Consider the following 21721-nt stretch of genomic DNA (forward strand, 5'->3'; position numbering starts at 1 on the left):
AAGCCTTGCCCAAAGCTTGGATCCCTCTCCAAGAGCATCCCGTATTGAAAGATTAGTCAATAATAAACAGCTAATTTCCTTGCTTCAATTCAGATGACTGTGGAAGGAAACCCCAGCAGAAGTCATGGAAGGGTGCTGCTCCACATGCTTGTTTAGCATGCTTTCTTACAGCACTGAGAACCACCAGCCCAAGGGTGGCACCACCCAGTGAGCTGGTCCCTCCCACATCAATCACCAATCAAGAAAATATACCATTGGCTTGCTGATAGGCCACTATGACGGAGGGCATTTTCCCTCAGCGACTCTAGCTTTGTCAAGCTGACATAAAACTAGCCAGCCACAGTTCAATTGTTCCCTCTCTCCCTTCATACCCCCACTTCTCTCACTCTATTTCAGGAGTTGTCCACAAATGGCACATCTTAATCCTCATGCACACAAACCTCCGACTGGCAGTTCAGGAAGTCCAACACAAGGCTTGGTATTGAAAATACGGTCAAAGTCTCTTCATGCCTGAAAATGTCAGAATAAATTCATTATTTTGTACAATTCGTGTATGCTAATTAAAATGTTTAAAGAAAACAAGTCATATTCTACAATGGGACCTGGAGGCTGGCTCACCTGCTACACAGCTATCTATGAGAATTCTCATCTGGTGGGTGAGTCCTCAAAGCACCTGACATGTTAGGAATTTGAATGGTTTTAGTTAAGTAAATAAACAAACCATAGGAAGTCTTTCTTTCCTGTGTTGACTTTCTTCTCACTGTAGCTTGGAGGAGACCGCCACCTCTAGGACACACACTAAAGACTGTGTGGTGTGTGTGTGTGCGCCGAGTCTCTCATTAACTTGGGAAATTGGTACAACGAAATTTCGTCTCCACCCCGCTCGGAGTTTGAACCTGTTCCCAATTTCTTCCCACAGACTTGTGGAACATCACAGGCTTTTAGCATTATCATTTAAATGACAATAAACAGCTGTGAATAGGAAGTACTACCATGGCATCCACTCTGAGAAAACGGAAACGAAATTACAGAGAACACAGGGCCCACCGACGGGACACGTGTGGCCCCCATTCCTGGACTGACCACACCCTCTCCCGCTCCGCCCGAGCATGCGCAGAGACAGTGAGGTCCAGCATGCCCTGCGCGTGCTGCAAGATGGCGGCGCCCGTGCTGAGCCGCCTGTGCTGCAGGCCCCAGTCGGGGGTCTGGCCGCGCGGGCTGCGCCTGGTGCGCCTAGGCGCGCGGGGGATGCTGGCGGCGCCAAGGGCCCGGGGCCTGTTCAAGGAGTTCTTCCCCGAGAGCGGCACGAAGACCGAGCTCCCCGAACTCTTCGACCGCCGCAGGGCGGGCTCGTCGCCCCAGACCGTGTACTGCGGTTTCGACCCCACGGGCGATTCGCTCCACGTGGGGCACCTGCTAACTTTGTTGGGTCTGTTCCACTTTCAGCGAGCCGGCCACAACGTGATCGCGCTCGTAGGGGGCTCCACTGCCCGCCTGGGGGACCCTAGCGGCCGGACCAAGGGGCGCGAGGCGCAGAGCGCGCAGTGCGTGCAGGCCAACGCGCGCGCCCTGCGGCTGGGGCTCGAGACCCTGGCTGCCAACCACGCGCGGCTCTTCGCGGACGGGCGGCCCTGGGGCACTTTCACCGTGCTCGACAACGCCGCCTGGTTCCAGGAGCAGCACCTGGTGGACTTCCTGGCCACAGTGGGCGGCCACTTCCGCATGGGCACGCTGCTCAGCCGGCTGAGCGTGCAGAGTCGCCTCAAGAGCCCCGAGGGCATGAGCCTGGCGGAGTTCTTCTACCAGGTGCTCCAGGCCTATGACTTCTACTACCTCTTCCAGCGCTATGGATGCCGGGTCCAGTTGGGCGGAGCAGATCAGCTGGGCAACATCATGTCTGGATACGAGTTCATCCACAAGTAAGCTTGGCTTATTAGATCCTACAGAAATCCAGGGACGGATACTGCACCTTAGTAGTGCGTTATTCGTTGTGAAGATGGTAAGATATTGCCCTTGCGAGTTAGAATGTCTGAATGATGGGCGTATTGTAGAACTGCTGGAAGCAGACCACTTAATGATTTGGATTGTGTCTGAGTCGCCCTCAGTTTCTAACTTGAGAAATTGCTTTTGTTATTTATACCTGAAAATAATTGGACTTCTGTTTAGTAGTCTAATTAATTTAGCCCTTCGCCTCCATAAAGATTTCAACAACATTTTCTTGAGGAACATGGAGTATAGGGCTGGCTCGTGTGCTACACGACAAACTCATAAAAACAATTCTTTAAAAAGCACCTCCAAAATGTATCTTCCTAGTGTCCCTTCACCCAGTTTTGTCTTTTTTCTGCCTGACCTTTCGAAATCACTTCCTGTTGTCTTGCTCAGAAGTATTCTCGCAATTGCAGTTCAGCATGACAAATGTAAATAAATATGAAGTGAATACTGTTACAGTTCTTAAGGACTAGTGTCCAGATTGAGAAGTTTTTTTTTTTTTTTAAACATAGTAAGTAACCAGACTCAAATCTGAATTGTGCTTGGAGGAACTAACTGTGCTTACAGAATACCATGAATGTATGTGTAGGTTGACTGGAGAAGATGTATTCGGAATCACTGTTCCTCTCATTACAAGTACAACTGGAGCGAAGTTGGGGAAGTCTGCTGGCAACGCCGTTTGGCTAAACAGAGAGAAAACATCACCATTTGAACTTTATCAGTTCTTTGTCAGACAGCAAGATGATTGTGTAGAAAGGTAAGCTTTTAATAGACAGCTGAGAATAACTAATACATAGTTATGCTTCAGTTTTAGCTACTGAAGTGTTATTCTTTGTAGGTTTTTAATGTTGATTTTGAAGGTGTCAATCATTGTGTCACAGGATATTGCTGTTTAACTGTCATAATTTTATTTGTTTATTTTTAAACACTAGAGTTGAACCCAGGGCTGAATGGCTATTAGGCACGTGTGAACTGTAGACATCCCAGGCCTGGGAAAAAAAATTCAGATGTTGTGAGTTGGCCAGGACAGTGTCTGACTTCAGTCTTCTGCCTCAGCCCGGTGGTTAGAAGCTGGGATTACAGACTGCACCAGTGTGCCTGGCATCCGTGAGGGTTTTCCCACGCCCTTCCTTGTACATGAAAGTACATCTCAGTCCTAGGAACTGTTTGCTTGTTAAAATAGAAACTACAGTGACATTTAAAACCCAAATTGTTTTTACCTATGTCTAGCAAGTACATCGGATTGTATCACTTGCATATTCTAGGTTATTCACTCCTTTTATCTTAAATTTAAACATCCTCTCCATTTATCTCATCTCACAGATAGGACTCTCAAGTCTTTAGGTTTTTCTCAACTGGAGCCGTGGAATGTGCCTATGATTTCACCTGGGAGTCTAAAGGTTCCAGGCTGGCTTGGGCAACATTTCAAGACCCTCCTCTCCTCACTAAATCTAAACAGTATACCACATATAGTTTCATTTGCAAAGATATTCTTTAGAAAGCCAGCTCCTTTGTTTTTAACTTAAGTTTTGTTTAATTTTTAAACATTGTGGTAAATCACATCTTTTGAGCCATGTAACTTAGCCACAAAATCCTGTAGATAGTTGAATCTCAGTTGTACACTGTACCTTAATCTTTTTTTTTTTTTTTTTTTTTAGTTAAAATGGATGTTTATTTTGTGGGGTAACTTACAAGTGAAGGGATAGGTTACAGGGTCTGGGAAAGGTGTAGTGCAGTCCAGCGGTGTTCTCTGGAGAACTCTGCTCGGTCTACCTCCAGCGTCCAGGATCCAGGAACCAAGAGAGCTGCCCATCTGGATTGCAGGTTTTCAGGGTCCTCTCTCGCCCCACCTTGTAGGCGTGACAGTTACCGAAGCCTCAGTGCAGATTGGAACTTCCAGGTCAAAGCTGGAACGGCTACCCACTACATCTCCCACTTTTGTCTAAATAAGAAGGTTCTAACCTAATACAAAACTATATACAATAGGAATGATTATCAAATATTGTCCAGGAGTAATGAGGGATAATGACCTAGATAAGATGGAACTACAACCAACAAGAACAATATCAAGCCGGGCGGTGGTGGCGCACGCCTTTAATCCCAGCACTCGGGAGGCAGAGGCCGGCGGATCTCTGTGAGTTCAAGGCCAGCCTGGGCTACCAAGTGAGTTCCAGGAAAGGCGCAAAGCTACACAGAGAAACCCTGTCTCGAAAAACCAAAAAAAAAAAAAAAAAAAAGAACAATATCAAACAAGAGACACATACTAAAATCCAGAGAAGTCTGGAGCATGGGTAGATGGCACGTTATAGAGATCATTCCAAAAGGTGTCCTATCCTAAAGAACCTGAATCTAAGTTTTGTTTAATTTTTAAACATTGTGGTAAATCACATCTTTTGAGCCATGTAACTTAGCCACAAAATCCTGTAGATAGTTGTTGTGTAGATACCTAGTCATGAATCTCAGTTGTGCACTGTACCTTAATCTTAATAAACTCACTAATTTTGTGTCACCCTGGTTGGTCTCCTTAAGTCTTCTGTGGTATAATCAAGGATCCAGCTTTACCTGAGTGCAAATGTCAAAGGGAGAGGAAAACTTAGTTGTAACTAAGCTATGATCTGACATAATCTCTACTGGGTACATGCCTAACAGAAACTCATGCATGTGTGTACCAAGAAAAATATGAAGGTATTCATGGCATGATTAGCATATTTTCAAAATTAGACACACAATGCCCACAGAGTATTAATAGCTTGGAAAGCTGTGCTTGTGACATCATAAATCTCTTGCACATGGTGGTGTGTCAAAGTAGACAGAAAAATGTATTCTGCATGATTTTATTCATAATCTTGTATTTCTTAAGAGGATGATGTCATAGGTGTTTGCTTTACAATGGTTCATTAAACTTTTTCTACATATTTTGCAAAAGTTAACATATAGAATACTATTCATGTCAAATTTTAAGTTACATGTGCTTTTTAAGGATACACATAAAACAAATGGCAAAGTATGCTTAAGAAGGAAGCACACAAATTATCTCTTGGCATTAAAAGTGGAAGGAGATGGGGTTGGAGCCTTCGTTTATTTCTGTACCATTTTGTTACTTAAGGAAAGTAGAAAGCAAGTATTGGAAAATATTGTCTATTGGGGTTCTGTATGTCTTAAGTGTACAGCTTAAGTACATTAAGTACAGTTTTTCATTCATAAATTCCAAAGTGAATGTAAAAGGTTTTTCTCCCCCCTAAGATAAGGGAGCTGGTAGATGCTATCCACCTAATGTGTCATCTCTTGCCCTGCAGGTACCTGAAGCTCTTCACTTTTCTCCCCCTTCCAGAGATTGAACACATTATGCAGCTGCATGTTAGAGAACCAGAAAAGCGGGGTGCTCAGAAACGACTTGCTGCAGAAGTAACAAAGCTTGTTCATGGACAAGAAGGTCTGGACTCTGCCTAAAAGGTTGGCTTTAGAATAGTTAATGCTCCCAGTCCACAACACAACTCTACACTGAAGGGTTCAGAGAACATCTTGGAAGAAAGGGAGGACTGGAAACTGGCTGTGAGATTGTGTCTCCTAGAAATGACAGGGAAACTTCACCCACATTACAATAGTAAGGCTGCCTAAACACGTGTAATACAAATAGGTGTGCTAACATGGAAGGGGGAAATCTCATGAGTCCCCGGCCCTCAACAAAGAACGACAGGCAGCTAAGGAATGCTAAGAGGAGAAGTGAATACTTAATGAAATTTAGTGGATAGACAAGAAATTCAAGATGATTTTAGGAGTTTCTCATGACTAACCTGGACTGTATTTAACTTATTTTTAAATTGTCTTTATTGGATAAATCTTTAAGTTAGTGAGTCACACAAAATAGATGCTGCTATTGAATGAAAAACTATACTGTGGAACACAGTGGGCACTCCGTAATTGGTCGGGGAAGGGGTAAGCAGTCCCTGATGTGGTTTCATGTTTTTCAGGTGTACACAAGCCCTTTACCATAGCAGCATAGAGGCACTGGAGGTCATGTCTGACCAAGAATTAAAAGAATTGTTTAAAAGAAGCTTCATTTTCTGAATTAGTTCTCGACCCTGGAACAAGTGTCATAGATACTTGCCGAAAAGCAAATGCCATTCCAGATGGTCCCCGAGGGTAAGATTTAACTTTCTTTCTTTCTTTTTTTAAATGAGAGTGAATGTTTAACACACACAGCACTCCTATACCATCTTTAACAAACATTGTCTTAGCATTACTTTTAACCCCTTTCATCGGCAAGTCTACAGCCCTGCAGTAGTCTAACCTGGCCTTGTCGGGGCTCCAGACTGACATTACAAGGAAACAACACCAAGCACACTGTAAGTTCCTGCCGTGACTTACAGACTTTTATCAAACAGTTGTTTTTTGATTTTAATTTTTGTTTTCTGAGTAATGTATGAAGAAGTTATCACCTCACTCCGTTTTGAACGATGTTTCCTGCCTCATTTTGATTTTCACCACCGATTGGATATGGGGCTCTGCCTAAAAGAAACTGTTCTCATTTGGGGACATGCTCTTCTGCTGATATAAGCCCAGTAACAGATCTCAAGAGAATGCACTGCAGGCTGTGGACGTGGCTTAAGCCTGACCTGTAAAGATTTCTCTGCAGCTTCTATGTCCTACAAGAGACTGATGTTCCTTTTTGAAGCAGTCTCAATGGCTTGGAGGAGACATGCCCTTTCTGTGTTGTGATCTCCAAAACTATTCATTTTCTGAAGTAACATTAATCTTTGTGATACTGTTTCTTCCTGTCTTTTAGAAAGGTGAATTTCTTGAGTGAACAAGGAAGTCATCTTTTTTTTTTTTTTTTTTTTTTTTTTTGGTTTTTCGAGACAGGGTTTCTCTGTGTAGCTTTGCGCCTTTTCCTGGAACTCACTTGGTAGCCCAGGCTGGCCTCGAACTCACAGAGATCCGCCTGGCTCTGTCTCCCGAGTGCTGGGATTAAAGGCGTGCGCCACCACCCGCCCGGCTGGAAGTCATCTTTAATAAAAGCTGGGCTATAAGCTTTCTGGCTCTCCACTTCATAGCTTCGTCCACATCAGCTCACTGGCCTGGGGGGGGTGGGGGGTCGTGGCCACACTGCACCCACCTCTGAGCCCTTCCCGGAACGCCTTCACTTTGATTCTTGACTTCCTGTGAGATGCTGAACTTGACAGCATGTCTCCAGAGTGTTTTCCGGATACTGCTGTCATGTACCTCATTTCTTGCAGAAGTTAGGTTCATAGAGTTGGAGATGTCTTGACCTCTCTGTAGAGGACAGTGCTCCTTCATTCAGTCCTTCACTGCGATCAGTCAGCTCAGGAATTTGGTCACAGAGAAGTGAGAAGATTCTCAGGACCTCCTCTTACTCAGCCTGTAGCCTTATTTGAGGACAGGATTTATTTTAAAATTTAATTGAAAAGAATTGAGCAAAGAAACAGAACTTCATAAAGCTTATAAACTGTAGAATATTCTCCTTGGGCATTACATTTTTCTGCATATTACAATTCCTCAGCTCTACCATATTATCAGGGAATACTACTTTTGCCCTACAAAAAGCAATTTGGCATGTGGAGTGTCCATTTATAACTGTACATGTTATAAATGGAACATGTACAAGGGAAAGCAATAATCAGAAACCCTTGGTGCCTCACCTGTGGGACTTTGCACATAAAGTCCCTGTCGTTTGCCCATGGTTACATGAATGACATTTGTTACAGTTGCTTTGAATTGTTTTGGAATGTCTGCCTCTCCATTGAGCTCTAAATTTCTGGGTGCAGACTGAGAGCCATGTCTCCTTTTTCATGGCCTGCCATTCTACCTTATCTATTTATTCCCCAATGTTTTACTTAAAATTAATTAAATTAATTTAATTAAAAGTTTAAAAAATGTACTAAATTTAAGGTTGGAGTCTAATCCTCCCCTACAGCAAATCTGGGTTTATGCATTTTCTTGTGAACTTCGCTCTGGTGTATTTGCTGATTAGCCAGTCAGCAGTGGTACTGTATTTTTCATACCGTAAATAGAGTTGGCCTGCATATTCAGCATGTAAGCAGTCTTCCTAGAAGAAAGGAAACAGGAACATTTTTGTTGTTGGCTTGCTTTTATAAAGCTGTTTTCAATGAGTTACTTAATTTTATTTAGTCACACATGCCAATAAAAGAAAGCCACTGCTTACTTTATTCAGACTTGAAAGGCTCCCTTTTGCTGCTTCTCCTTGCTTGTCAAAATTACTGTCATCCAGTGTCTTAACATCTTATTTGACAAAAGTTCTCAGCTCTCACCTATCCGGTGTGCCCCTAGAGAAACATCCAGGCCTTCACAGCACAGCACAGCGCTGGATAGTGGGTGTTAACATTGTCTTTATCTCTTTGATGCTATTTATGTTTAGCACATAATAAGTACTTCATTGAATAAATTGGATGTGAAAGTCATTAAAACGTACTTCTGGTATCATACATTTATTAAACCAGCTATTGATTTTTCCATTTATGAAATCAGCTGATTAAGAATTTTGTTTTTATTCAAACAGTACTATTCATAGCCTTAATATTTTCCAGTTTCCTATTAACTTCTTAAAGATTCAAGTAGTGGTATTTGTTACCTATATCTTTTTTTTTTTTTTAAAGATTTATTTATTATGTATACAGTTATACAGTGTTCTGCCTACATGTGTCCCTGCAGGTCAGAAGAGGGCACCAGATCTCATTATAGATGGTTGTGAGCCACCATGTGGTTGCTGGGAATTGAACTCAGGACCTCTGGAAGAACAGTCGGTGCTCTTAACCACTGAGCCATCTCTCCAGCCCTTGTTACCTGTATCTTATGGGTAGCATACTTTAAAAGCAAAATTGCTTTTTTATTTTCAGGAGTTTCTTGTCTGGCAGTTTTTTCCCTCACAAGAATAGAAATTCTGAAAAGTAAATCTCCATTAAAAGCCATTATGGGGTGAATGTGTCATAAAGCTGGTCCATCTGAGCCTGTGGTGCCAGCCTGTAATCTCAGATGCTTGGGAGGTTAAGGCAGGAGGATCACAGGTGTGAGACCCACCTGAGCTGAAGTTTCAGTGTAGGTCAGCCAGGTGACCTACTGACAGCTTACCTCAAAAAGTAGAAGTCAGATCATTTCAGGTGATTGGATGCTTCTAGTTATTAAACCTTTCTATTTTCAGGTATCAGATGATAACAGAAGGCGGAGTCAGTATAAATCACAGACAGGTAACAAATCCTGAGAGTGTTTTAGTAATTGGACAACATATTCTCAAGAATGGACTTTCCTTACTTAAAATAGGAAAAAGGAATTTCTACGTTATAAAATGGCTTCAGTTGTGAAAGATTTTCTCCAAAGATTTTGTCCATCATTCATTTTCAAAACATGGAGGGTCTTCAAAAATCAAGAATGAAATATACACAAGGCTTTACAATGTAAACACCTTTGTGCATTTTTAAATAAATAAAATGTTATCTAACTATGGTTTATTCTTATGAAAGATCTATCCATCTTGCTTCTTGGACTGATGAAGAAGTACAATGGAAATGAAGTCTATGGAATTATACATTATGTAAGGTGCAGAGCACTTACTGATTTCAGTAGTGTTATATAGTTCTATAAACTAGGCAAGGTTCTAATTTCTGTTTCAAAGTGAGAAATCTGTTGGAAACAAATTTTTTGACTGATGCTAAGAAGTAAACAGAACAGAGAAACCCTGTCTCAAAAGCCAAAAAAAAAAAAAAAAAATTCTTAAAAAGAAGTTAGACGTGGCAATGGTTCTTAATAGAAACTGTAATAATAGTTTTTTCTCAAAACACAAATCAGTACTAGATTTCATTTGTAGTTTAGTTTTCCATTTCTGTGCCTGTGTTTCAGTATCATTCTATTTACTCCTAATTGCCTATTTTTGTCAGTGGGTTCCTTAGCAGGCATTTTAAGGAACCAGAGAACAAAAGTGTCTCACCAAGTATGTAGTCAGGAGAACAAAGATGAAGGAAATCTTGAGGTCAGACTAGTTTAGGTTTGTATACACCAGGCAAGTTAATTCTCCAGACTGTCTGTAAAAGTCAAGATAGTGCCACGGGGTTGTGCATAGGGAGCAAGTGAAGCAGAAAGTGTTGAACAGCTTCTGGAAGTCTGCAGCAAAGTGTAGTGTTCACGTTCTGAGCATTCACCACTGGATTATATGGAACAAGTTTCTCTCTTCAATCTGTAGACATGGAGATTAACAAGGCCTTGGTGGGCCGGGCGGTGGTGGCGCACGCCTTTAATCCCAGCACTCGGGAGGCAGAGCCAGGTGGATCTCTGTGAGTTTGAGGCCAGCCTGGGCTACCAAGTGAGTTCCAGGAAAGGCGCAAAACTACACAGAGAAACCCTGCCTCGAAAAACCGGAAAAAAATAACAAAAAAAAACAAGGCCTTGGCGGTGACAATGTAACAGGAAAATGCCATTGTGTTCCCCAAAATATTGTGTACCCTAATAAACTTACCTGGGGTCAGAGACAGAACAGCCACAATATTAAATGTAGAGGATAGGCAGTGGTAGCACACGCCTTTAATCCTAGCATTCCAGAGGCAGAAATCCATCTGTTCAATGCTGTGGTATTGTTCTGTATAAATAAAACACTGATTGGCCAGTGGCCAGGCAGGAAGTATAGGCGGGACAAGGAGAGAGGAGAATTCTGGGAAGTGGAAGGCTGAGTGGGGGAGACACTGCCAGCCGCCGCCATGAGAAGCAGCATGTGAGGATGCCGGTAAGCCACGAGCCACGTGGTAAGGTATAGATTTATAGAAATGGGTTAATTTAAGATATAAGAACAGTTAGCAAGAAGCCTGCCACAGCCATACAATTTGTAAATAAGTGTCTGTGTGTTTATTTCATAAGTGGGCTGTCGGACTGCCGGGGATTGGCGGGCCCCTGAGAGAAAACTCCAGCTATAGTTCAAGGATACAGCCAAGCATGGTGACTCACACCTTTTTTTTTTTTTTCTTCTTTAACCTTTTTTCTCTCCCCAATCCCTGTTCTTTTTCTTTTCTTTTTTTATTTTTTTTTAAATTTTTATTTTGCAATACAATTCAGTTCTATGTATCAGCCACAGATTCCCTTGTTCTCCCCCCTCCCGCCTCCCTCACCTTCCCCCCAGCCCGCCCCCCATTCCAATCTCCTCCAGGGCAAAGCCTTCCCCACAGACTGAGATCAACCTGGTGGACTCAGTCCAGGTAGGTCAAGTGCCCTCCTCCCAGGCCGAGCCAAGGGACCCTGCATAGGCCCCAGGTTTCATCCCAGAAAGCAAGCCTTTAATCCCAGGGAGTGATGGTAGAAAGGAAAGATATATAAGGTGTGAAGACCAGAAACTAGAGGCATTTGGCTGGTTAAGCTTTCAGGCTTTCAAGCAGCAGTTCAGCTGAGATTCATTCTGGATGAGGACTCAGAGGTATCCAGTCTGAGGAAACAAGATCAGCTGAGGAACTGGCAAGGTGAGGTAGCTGTGGCTTGTTCTGCTTTTCTAATCATCCAGCATTCACCCCAATACCTGGCCCAGGTCTGATGTTATTAATAAGTACCTTTAAGATTCATGCTACATGCCATAAAACTTCTGGTGCAATACAAGTTGACTTGTTAGGTTAGGAAGTAGATCCAGCTGTTTAAAAGATACAGCTATTTAAACCTTTTCCTGAGGCAAGTCTGGAAAAAGTCATTTATTGGCAAACTTTAATGTCATTTCATACCAGCAGCTTTATTTACACAGAAAGAACATACAGTGGTCTTATAAATATGCCAGAGATTATCTCCTGTTTCAGAACACAGCTCGGTGTAAAAGCACACAAAAGCAGCTTCTGTTTTCTTTGTACAAAGTGTGTAGTGCTAACAAGTACACTATGGTAGCACATTTTTAAAGCTAATATCTTCCATTTAAAATCTATTTGAAATGTTGGGTAAAGGTGCATTTCCCCCCTTACAAATTCAGAAGGCTACAGTGGTAGTCATCTCTCTTAAGAAATAAATCATAGATACCTAATAGTTGAATGGCAGGGTACTTTTTTAAGTGCTAACATACTTAGGCAGTGTGCACTCACTGTCAAGCTGGTACTATTAACACATTATCATCAGACTGAAGTGGACCTTTTTGTGTTTGAGATTATTAAGTGGGTATCTTAAACTAAAGATAACATGTTCTTGTTTTCCTTGCTAATAATACTTCATAAAATGCCCGGGTATAACCTGAAAAGAAATTTTAATATTTTTGACACTAATGTATTATTTGGTTAGAGACAGAACTAGATACACCGAAGATTTTCACTTAGGACTGAAAAATTTTTAATGCTGTTTATACCATGAATTGCCCAGACAATTTTCAGTTTGTAAACATGACCCTCAACCTATGAATACAGTTTAATAGTCTATAAGCTTTTAGGTGTATGTGTATGTCCAAGTGTTTCTCTTTAAGTCACCAAGTTCCACTAGTGGTTTCATACCATTATTCGAATGTTTTCTCTTGGTATGGAACTAAAGTGGCCATTACTAATGTGTACAGAGTAGAATTTTAGGTCCTACCTCACTTGAGTCTTAGAGCCCAATGCTTTAAGGGTGTATCTGAATTGCTGTTACTCTTATTTGTAAACTAAGGGAAATTTAGGTCATCATTGGATCTTTTAGAAATAAAATGACCGGCCATTGTTACCAAGTAAATTCCCAATAGTTGTTTTTAATGCAGGAAGTCAATTTATGTCTTCAGGCTTAATTATGAATCAAAGTATATTTTAATTTTTAATACACGAGGGCAGTGTAGACTCAGAATTGGATAAACCATTAACTACACAGCCTGTTCCTACATCTTTAAGTCCTTCAGCTCTTACACATTTCTTAAAACAGCAAAGGTTATAGCATTTTGTTTTTTAAGACTATGAAAATGAAGGATAAGTGGATACATTGATTATGTGAGGAACTTGCCAAGCTCCATCTTTTAGAGCCCAATCAGTCTATATAATAGTGCATGCATTATAGTCATGAAATGTCCTGGAGCTTCCTTTCTGGACTACGGTTGCAGCTTTAAGACTAAAAAAAAGTTACATGGGTCATCATATCCACACGCAAACTGCTTTGTACAACTAGAATATCAATTGTTCTTGTAAGTTTGACTGAAACAGACATAGACTTGATATACATGTATCACAGGAAACTTTAAAAATGTGAATTAAATGTGATTTGTTTTGTAATGCAGAGTATACTTTTCAGCTTGTATATAGCCAGTCTTCACACGAGCAAATTCATACACTGCAATACATAAGAGTTCATAAATAAACTTCTACTCAGGTAGGCAGTAGCTAGCAGGTTCAAGTCAACAAAGTCTGGGTGTTAAACAGTTCTGTTCACCAGAGATGAGTCTCTCGGATTTCAGCAATAATTTGACTGGCTCCTTGTAATGCCTACATTAAAAGAAAAAAAATTCAGTTACGGTGTTAATCCGAATTTTGTAAAGAAATTTCTCCATTTCAATGCTTAAAAAAAAGAAAGGCAGTATCTTCTTTAAAATTTGAATCTAATCAGGCACCAATGAGTGGGGGTGGGGGACAAGATCAGAATGCAATTTTAAAATTTTGTATGTGTATATTCCAGGGAGAAAAATTGAAAACAACTTAATAGTTACCTTTAACATATCAGCTGCTTCTTTTCTACGCTGTGCCATGTCCTCAGATTCAGTCAAAAGGTCATCTAATAAGGAAGATTTATACAGCTGTCCTACTAATTCACTCTGAAGAGTATCTTTCACATGATTAACCAAAAAATGCATCACTGCCTTTGGGACACTGTAAAGCAAAGTAAAATTGTGACATTTTGGTAATAATTCTATTGAAAAAACTTAAGACCAGTGGTTCTCAACATGTGGGTCACCACCCCTGGGTGGGGGTTGTCAAACGACTCTTTCACAGGGGTCACATATCAGATATTTACATTCTGATTCATAACAGGAGCAAAATTACAGTTATGAAGTAGCAGGGAAAATAACTTTACGGTTGGAGGTCACCACAACATGAGGAACTGTATTAAAGGGTCACAGCATTAGGAAGGTTGACAACCACTGCTTTAGACTTTAAAGAGTATGGCTTTGTAAAATAGTAAATATGAATAAATGAATATTTAATATACTTAGTAAAAGAGATACCTTCAAGTAACATTAAGCAAAGCCACACAGTCCTTGATATTTTAGCTTCATTCATTTCACTTAATCTTTATCCCATCTATAAACACAACATTCACTATTATTCTTAACAGCCAAAACTGAAAGTCAAATATCCATAATGTGATGAGTAGACATACAAAATCTGGTATAGCATATAATCCAGTATTATAGTCAACTGTAAAAAGCAAGTGCTGATCCATACTATAGTATGAACAAGCTTTAAAACACACTGTCAAGTAAACTAGATTTAAGGTCCACTCTACAAGACAAATCCCATACCTGGCACCATTACTGGGCCAAGAACCTATGGCTGCTAGACAGGTCAAAGACCTTAGAAGAGAACCTACCACTATTATACTAAATGGATATAGTATTAAACCAGTTCATAATGACCTATCATTATACCCATCTTGTTTGCTGTAGATGGTGGTTAACATAGAGACCCACAAGTGGCCAAGATGCAGAGAATAAGACATTACACAATGTTCAGCCCTAAATAGCGCACCTATATCTCTTCCCAAGGGTCAAGGATCACTGTGGAAGGCGTGGTGGATGACAACAAGGAAACTTTTCTGGACACAGCAGGGCAGCTGCAAATACGAACTCAGCAGTTGTGACAGCATGTACAAGACTAGTGCTAGCCTAAACCAGACCAAAATTCGGCATGATTAGGGTGTAAGGTACAGAGCTCCATCCGCAGCAGAGGAGCTACTGGAAATTCTCAGCTGCTGGGAGAGGGTTAGAGTGTAGCCTCTGTTAAGTCAACCAAACTCCAGTACAAGGCCATACATCCAAGAACATTAGGCAGCACAAACTGGCCTTGATTGGGAAAGGGAAAAACAAACATTTGGGTGAGAAAGGGTTGAGGGAGATAGATCTGGGAAGAGTTGGGGGACGGAGAGTGGAAATGATCAAAACACAAGAAATTCTTCAAATTTTTAAAAAAGGGAGGGACACCCACAAGTGAAGGAAGCCAGACCAAAGGACACATAATAACTATTGTGTTCCCATTTAACATGAAATGTCTAATAGGCTAATTCATAAATATGGTGTATTAGAAGTGAGGCAGATAGGAAGTTATTATTGACAAAGGGTGTGCTTTATATTGAATAAATTTTAACTATGTCAACCATATTTTATTTCAATTTTTCCAGAATTTTTTCACAAGAATATTTTTCAATTTTTTCAGAGACTGAGGGGGATTGAATCCAGGGATTCATAAATACTATACTAAACTAATTCTATACTATAGCATGGAAACCACACTGCTACTCTTTTCTAATTATTTTGTTTTGAGACTTGGGGTGGGGTTAGGGAGCATTTCAGGCGGGCCTTTTACTTGTGATCATTCTCCTTGAGGCTGAATATATATTCAATATCTGTGATTGCAGACATACATCACTATTCCTAGATCCTCTTATTTTTTTCCAGCTGATATATAATATCCTAATCATTCCATGTCAATAGACAAATCTTGCTACCACAGTTAAGATTTAGAATCAAAGCTAATCTAAAATTTTTAATGTATGATTTTTAAAAACAGATCATGAACTCATCCAGCAGTATTTATAAATTAATACTGACCTGTCTTGAATATTCTTTCTGACAATTAGAAAGTATGATTTGATGAGTCTTTCAATAACCTCACAATCTCGCTGTTCACGGGCAGACAGTTTTCGTGCAACTGGAACTGGCTAAAAGGATAAGGGAAAAATATTACTTCTGTGCTATTTTGAAATGGCAACATTTAATATTTAAAAGAAAATTTTTTGAGACTTTAATTTCTTCTGTTTAGAGACTGTCTGCTACTAACTTGGTTTGTCAGTAGATTTAAATCAAACTGTTATGGCTTACCACATCCAGCAAATTGACAGCATGGCCTTTCTGTGGACTTGCTGGCATAATTGGAATTGGTTTTGATTTTTCTTCCGCAAGTAATTCTTCAGCTTTTGAAGTTTTCAGCATTCCTCGCCAGTTGCCTGTTGCTGGTTCTTGACCACCATCTCCAATCCCACCACCTGCAGATGCAACCTGAAAACACACGTTCCAAACCTATACCCTGTATATTTGACAACAGATGAAGTTCATTTTCTTGGATGGTAATCAAGAACATACAGGTAGTACCTATCTGGTATTTATTCAAATAGATAATGAAGTCACAGATGATGGTGGCATATATCACTAGAATCTTGAGAGGTTCTGTTTGAAGCTGTCTGCAAGCCAATAGCCAATTCAGGTCCCATTTAACTAATTTTTACTTTTTATTTATCATTTATTGACTTTTCAAAATGTTGCATCTTTCTCCACTCCTCAAACACTAGACTAAAATCACAAACAAGAAAACAGAACTGCTACTTGGTTCCATCTCATCAAAGTAATCTTCAATACTAACCACTGAACTAAGCTTACAGAGCTGTGAGCTCATGTCTCTACATATTTCTAAAACTAGTTTATATCCCTGAAGTCAAAATAAAAAGTAGACCTCTTTAATAAAAGAAGACTACATCCTTAGACCCAACTATCATATTAACAAGCTACCTAGAATGTGAAATGTAACATAAGCAACATAAAAGCTCCCTCATAGTCTGTACTTCTGAGAAAGGATCCAGTGAGAGAATCCATTGCTCCCCTTCACCACAATTGTTTCTGCAACCCTTTTTTCGGGGTTCTGACTCTTGACTTCTAAAAGAAAAAAAGTGACTATTTGCTACAGTGGGAAAAATAAAATATATCAACATTTAAGAGATGTTTTTAGATCTTCAAGATCATCTAAACATAGGAGAACTGAGTCAGATAAATGTAGTGGGAGACTGTTATGGTACTTGTAAGAAAAACAGCAGTTTGGGGAATCATTCAAATTTGAAAAATCTGTCACGGTGTCAAAAATATAAAAGTGATGTTTATATGTAGGTGTTACTGACTAAATTACATTTTTAGTGTTTATTAAACATATATGAATTATGATAAATTAAATGAAATCATAAGGAAAGTGAACCATGAATGAAATGAAACTTATGTGGTGATTTGCATGGTTCTCTGAAGACCAAGGCTCAGAGGGTGAGAAACTTAAACCTAGAAAGTAAGTAATGGAAAAAAGGGGGAAAGGAATAGGCCTGAATATTCTACCCGTGTTTTCTATAAAAAGTATTATCAAAAATCAATAAGACGTAAACTCTCCCAGTTTCCATGTCTTGAATTTGCTTAAGCTTTGAAAGCCCACATGAAATTCTGTATTTAGAGTTAACATAGAACTTGATGGGAAACAGGAAAGCACTGAGGCGGCCAGAGCTCAGACCTTTACAGAGGAAATGTCCCAGAGTCCATTTCCAGCTCCACAATCCTAATCTCTTCCAAAAGAAGACACTGAAAGCTAATCTTGAAGGTAGGAGAGGTGGGAAAGGCTATTTTTAGTAGAAAACAGTGTTAAAGCTAGACTAATGGCACCTTACACGGGTTAGATAAAAGGAACATTAAGACCATAACACAGACAACAAGACATGGAGGTTACTGTACAAACAAGTTTTTGATGAATTTGAAGAGTGTTTTAGTGAGAACCAAAGGCACCAACATTTCCATTCTAAAGCAAGAGACTCACATTTTTAGTTTCTCTTCTGCTGTCCTGAATTAACTGTTAAAAGATATGTTAAAACATGCAATTTAACAAGCAAGATTTATATAGCAATAGCTTGAAAATTTAAAAGTAAAGGTAATTTCCTTTTAGAATTATTTTTCTATGTATAGCTTCTATATAGCAAGCAAAGGAAAGCAAGTCAACAATACTTGGATATATACTTTGCTACACAATTAAAAAATTCGGATTGAAGATAGTCTAACACAATACCCCATATTAATATCATTTTATTCAGCATACTGTCTCCAAACTCGGCATGCAGGCTTAGATTAGGAATGAGAACAGACCTTGCCATCAGCCTCAGCAGAAGCGGCAGGGGAGGGCTCCTGGGAGGCAGGTGCCAAAGCACTTGGAACTTTAGAAGACTAAAGGCAAAAATGCAGGGGGGGAAAAAATCAAGGATGCCAAAAATGCATTTGGAAACATTTTATAGACAAAATTTCCCCCCTATAACAAAATAGTAAAGTATAAAAACAAAAGTATCCACGGAGATAAGAGTCTGTACTCTGCTTTATTTCCTACAGCACTGCTACTTGTTAAAGTTTTCCTGCAGATGAACAAGTAAGAAAACCTAAATCTAAAGCTGCTGCTCCTTTTGGTGGTTGTGGGTGGGTGATCACTTACTGAGAGCCTTTCTGACAAGGATCCTAGGATAAGAGTTACAACAACTGCTCAGAGTTACTGCCAAGAAGTACCATCTACTGCATACAAAGTTGTCTGCCTTACAATACAATCACTGTTGAGCAAATCCGAATCTTAATAAAGACTCCTTGACACTTCAAAGCCATCTTTCTTTTCAAAGTATTCAAAGCTTTTTAAAACTTTTACACTCTTACTCTAACATCCTTAAAGTATTAGAGACAGAGGAAGAAAACATATTTTCACACAGAAATACACCTGGCTGAGGCTGACCTCTGGGTGTGGGAATATACTATAAAAACAATTTTCTTTATTTACCTTGTCTCGTGATACAGCTGAAGGCAGTTCTCTTGCTAGCCTGTTTCTTCTTTGTTCCTATAAAATGTAACCAAGTTTTTGTGATTATCAGAATATTGAGAGATAGGCCTATTACAACATGTTCATCTTAGTTGAAAAGTGTGGAGAAACAGATTTATCATATTCCTCTTGGGACTTATGCCATAATTGATTATATTAAAAACAACAACAACAAGAACAACAACAAGAACAAAAAAAAAAAAAAAAAAACCAATAAATTCCCAACCCTAACACTTCCCTATGCTTGTTTGTTTTCTGTCCAAACACATCTGCTGAGGGATCCAACACAGCATCACCAACAGCGGCTCCCTTTACCAGGGACTCCCAAATGAAGGGTAGCAGATAAATATCCTTCAGGAAGTTAAGAAACATTGACTGAAACTGTCCCAACATGAATGTGGGATATAGTCTTTCAGCATACTATGAAGAATTTGAAGTATATACAGCATAGAAAATGTAAAACCCTAAAGGTCATTCAGACTACAAAAAACAACAAAACAAAACAAAAAACCCCTAACGTAAATGTCTGTTTTAAAAAAAAGGGTTATCCTTTTAAAAAATACCAACTCCTGGAAATACTGCCACCTATCTAATTTTCATCAGACTGATCAATTACTCATTGTTTTATTATCAAACTGTTACAAAACTGTAGACACAATGTTAGATTCAAGTTGTCATGTACTGAGCACTTGCAATATCCAAGCACCAAGACAAGTAGAGATAGACAAATAAAGACAAGGATAATAAGTCTCTTACGGGCATTTGGAAAATTGATATAAGTTAAAATCATGTCAAAATTGCCCCTCAAATGAAAACATTTTATCAACACCCCCAAGATTGCAAAGACCTGTAAGTTCACAAAGTTTCAAAACGATTTAAGTATAGAACTTTTTATAGCAAAAATGTAAACCATTTCCATTTTTCATGGGTTATCAAGTGATAAAATGATAAATAGCTAAATAATAAATAGATAAAATGATAGAATTATGTGGATTTTAATCTTCAGAAGAAAAAAGCACACTAAAAAACGTTCATTTTGAGAGTGACACAGAGCAATCTGGAGAATGACAATTCTAATCCTACCAAGACAACCACCAGCTAGATTCCAGCAGATGTGGCTTGATTCTTCCTAAGCCACCATTTCCTCTGTCAACGATATCTAATTTCAGGGGGTTAAAGATTAAATGGTTTTTTGTTTTTTGTTTTTTTTTTTTTGGTTTTTCGAGACAGGGTTTCTCTGTGTAGCTTTGCGCCTTTCCTGGAACTCACTTGGTAGCCCAGGCTGGCCTCGAACTCACAGAGATCCGCCTGGCTCTGCCTCCCGAGTGCTGGGATTAAAGGCGTGCGCCACCACCGCCCGGCTAAATATTAAATGGTAACAAGGGTTAAAGATTAAATGGTAACATACACAGAATTCTCTCGCACAGTCATAAGAAGCAGAGATTATATTTCCAGTGTTGATCTGAAATCCTGTTATGGTGGTTATCAACTTGACTATATCTGGAATTAATTAAAACCCCCCAAATGGAGGGGCATACCAGTCAGGGATTTTTGCTTCATTTGAAGTGGGAAGATCCACTTCTAACCTGGGAAGCCACATCTTTAATCCAGATCTTTTGAGGTGAGAAGACTCACCTCTAACCTGGGCTACAACTTCTGCTGGAAGCCTATATAAGAACATGGAAGAAGGGAGCTTTTGCTCTTTTTGCCTGTTTGCTCTCATCTTGCTGTCAGGTCCATTCCTTCACTGGCATTAAAGCCTACTTCTTTGTAATTCCTGCATATACTGAAGACCAGCTGAAACATGCAGCCTCATGAACTAAACAACTACTGGATTCTTGGACTTTCTGTTCATAGGCAGCCGTTGTTGGATTAGCTGGACCACAGCTTGTAAGTCCTTCTGATAAGTCCCCTTTATATATATACTATACATATATAAACACATACACACATATATATGTATCTATGTATAATATTTATAATCATTCTTTAAGTTCTATAGTGTGCCTACTTTTAAAAAATTTTTTATTTTAGGTGTATGAGTGTTTTGCCTGCATGTATGTCTGTACCACATACATGGTGGTGCCTATGGAGGCCAGAAGGTGTCAGATCCCGTGCAACTGGAGTTACAGATGGTTGTGAGTTGCCATTTGAGTGCTGGAAATTAAACTCAGGTCCCTGGAAGAACAGCTAGTACTGTCAACCACTGAGCTATCTCTCTAGTGCAGCCCATATGTGCCTACATTTTCTGGATGTTAAAAAATACTTTCTGAGTGTTTAAAAAAATGGGGTAGGGGGCTTTACTGTGTACAATCTACTACTTTTCCAAATTATGAAGTTAGTTAATTCTTAGAATGTTTCTTTCATAGTTTGCAGAGCCAAAAGCCCCTCAATTATAAACATTCACTTGGTTTTACACACTTATAGTTACTGAAAAGGAGCAAGACCATCTTTCAACACTAATCAATAAACCCTTTTTGTTTCCTAACTAGAAAGAAAAAAATCATTGTCCCTGGTGATTTTGAGAGCTAGAATTAAGAAAGCAATGTAATGACTTTACATATTTCCTGGGCATACAACCAGCAGTAATATGTCACATCTCTTGTATGAAATTACTTGCAGCTGATTTCCAACGTCTGAAAAATGATCACTATACTCACCTCTATATTATTGTTCATTAGCCCACAGGCATCAGCAAAGTCGGGATGTTTTGTGTTGATATAAGCTAGCTCAATTGCCACTAAGTTATGCACCTACAAAAAACAAAATAAGGCTAATGTACAAAAATATGCCAGTCTAAACTAACTTCGAGAAGTCTAAATATGAAGAAACTTATTATACAGACAATACTGAAAAAGTATAAGAAACATTTTCAAATACTTGATACTCCAAATAATATCCTATGCCCAATGATAATTAACTCTAAA

At 39.6% G+C, this 21721-nt stretch overlaps 2 protein-coding genes, 1 long non-coding RNA gene and 1 pseudogene across 14 annotated transcripts in view; 1 reads left to right on the forward strand and 3 right to left on the reverse strand.

Annotated features, from left to right (window-relative positions):
- The window catches only part of LOC131922435 (uncharacterized), a 1971-nt gene extending 890 nt beyond the window's left edge, over nt 1-1081 (reverse strand). Inside the window, exons 1-2 of the long non-coding RNA XR_009382284.1 lie at nt 619-1081; nt 387-510 (exon numbers count right to left, since the gene is read on the reverse strand). This is a non-coding gene — a long non-coding RNA (uncharacterized LOC131922435). The remainder of the gene's footprint in view (nt 1-386; nt 511-618) is intronic.
- A 54-nt stretch (nt 1082-1135) lies between these two features.
- Nucleotides 1136-9473, forward strand: Yars2 (tyrosyl-tRNA synthetase 2). Its single transcript, XM_059277229.1, is given in 6 exon segments — nt 1136-1919; nt 2579-2746; nt 5286-5438; nt 5958-6036; nt 6038-6132; nt 9167-9473. Coding segments are annotated over 6 exon segments (1419 nt in total). The 5' UTR covers nt 1136-1155; the 3' UTR covers nt 9327-9473.
- On the reverse strand, nt 6425-6809 carry LOC131922833 (centrosomal protein 15 kDa-like; annotated as a pseudogene).
- A 2196-nt stretch (nt 9474-11669) lies between the features above and the next one.
- Dnm1l (dynamin 1 like) overlaps nt 11670-21721 on the reverse strand; it is a 56502-nt gene continuing 46450 nt past the window's right edge. For 3 of the 12 annotated variants that reach the window (XM_059277782.1, XM_059277773.1, XM_059277772.1), the window contains 8 exons: nt 21455-21547; nt 18756-18812; nt 18086-18163; nt 17763-17795; nt 16022-16198; nt 15752-15861; nt 13634-13793; nt 11670-13412 (listed from right to left, as the gene is read on the reverse strand). In XM_059277782.1, coding sequence (XP_059133765.1) covers nt 13356-13412; nt 13634-13793; nt 15752-15861; nt 16022-16198; nt 17763-17795; nt 18086-18163; nt 18756-18812; nt 21455-21547 — 765 coding nt within the window. In that variant the 3' untranslated portion in view covers nt 11670-13355. The remainder of the gene's footprint in view (nt 13413-13633; nt 13794-15751; nt 15862-16021; nt 16199-17762; nt 17796-18085; nt 18164-18755; nt 18813-21454; nt 21548-21721) is intronic. The other 9 variants (XM_059277783.1, XM_059277775.1, XM_059277774.1 and 6 more) reach the window with 3 other exon arrangements.

This window comes from Peromyscus eremicus, chromosome 12, assembly GCF_949786415.1.
Source record: "Peromyscus eremicus chromosome 12, PerEre_H2_v1, whole genome shotgun sequence".
Classification (NCBI taxonomy): domain Eukaryota; kingdom Metazoa; phylum Chordata; class Mammalia; order Rodentia; family Cricetidae; genus Peromyscus; species Peromyscus eremicus.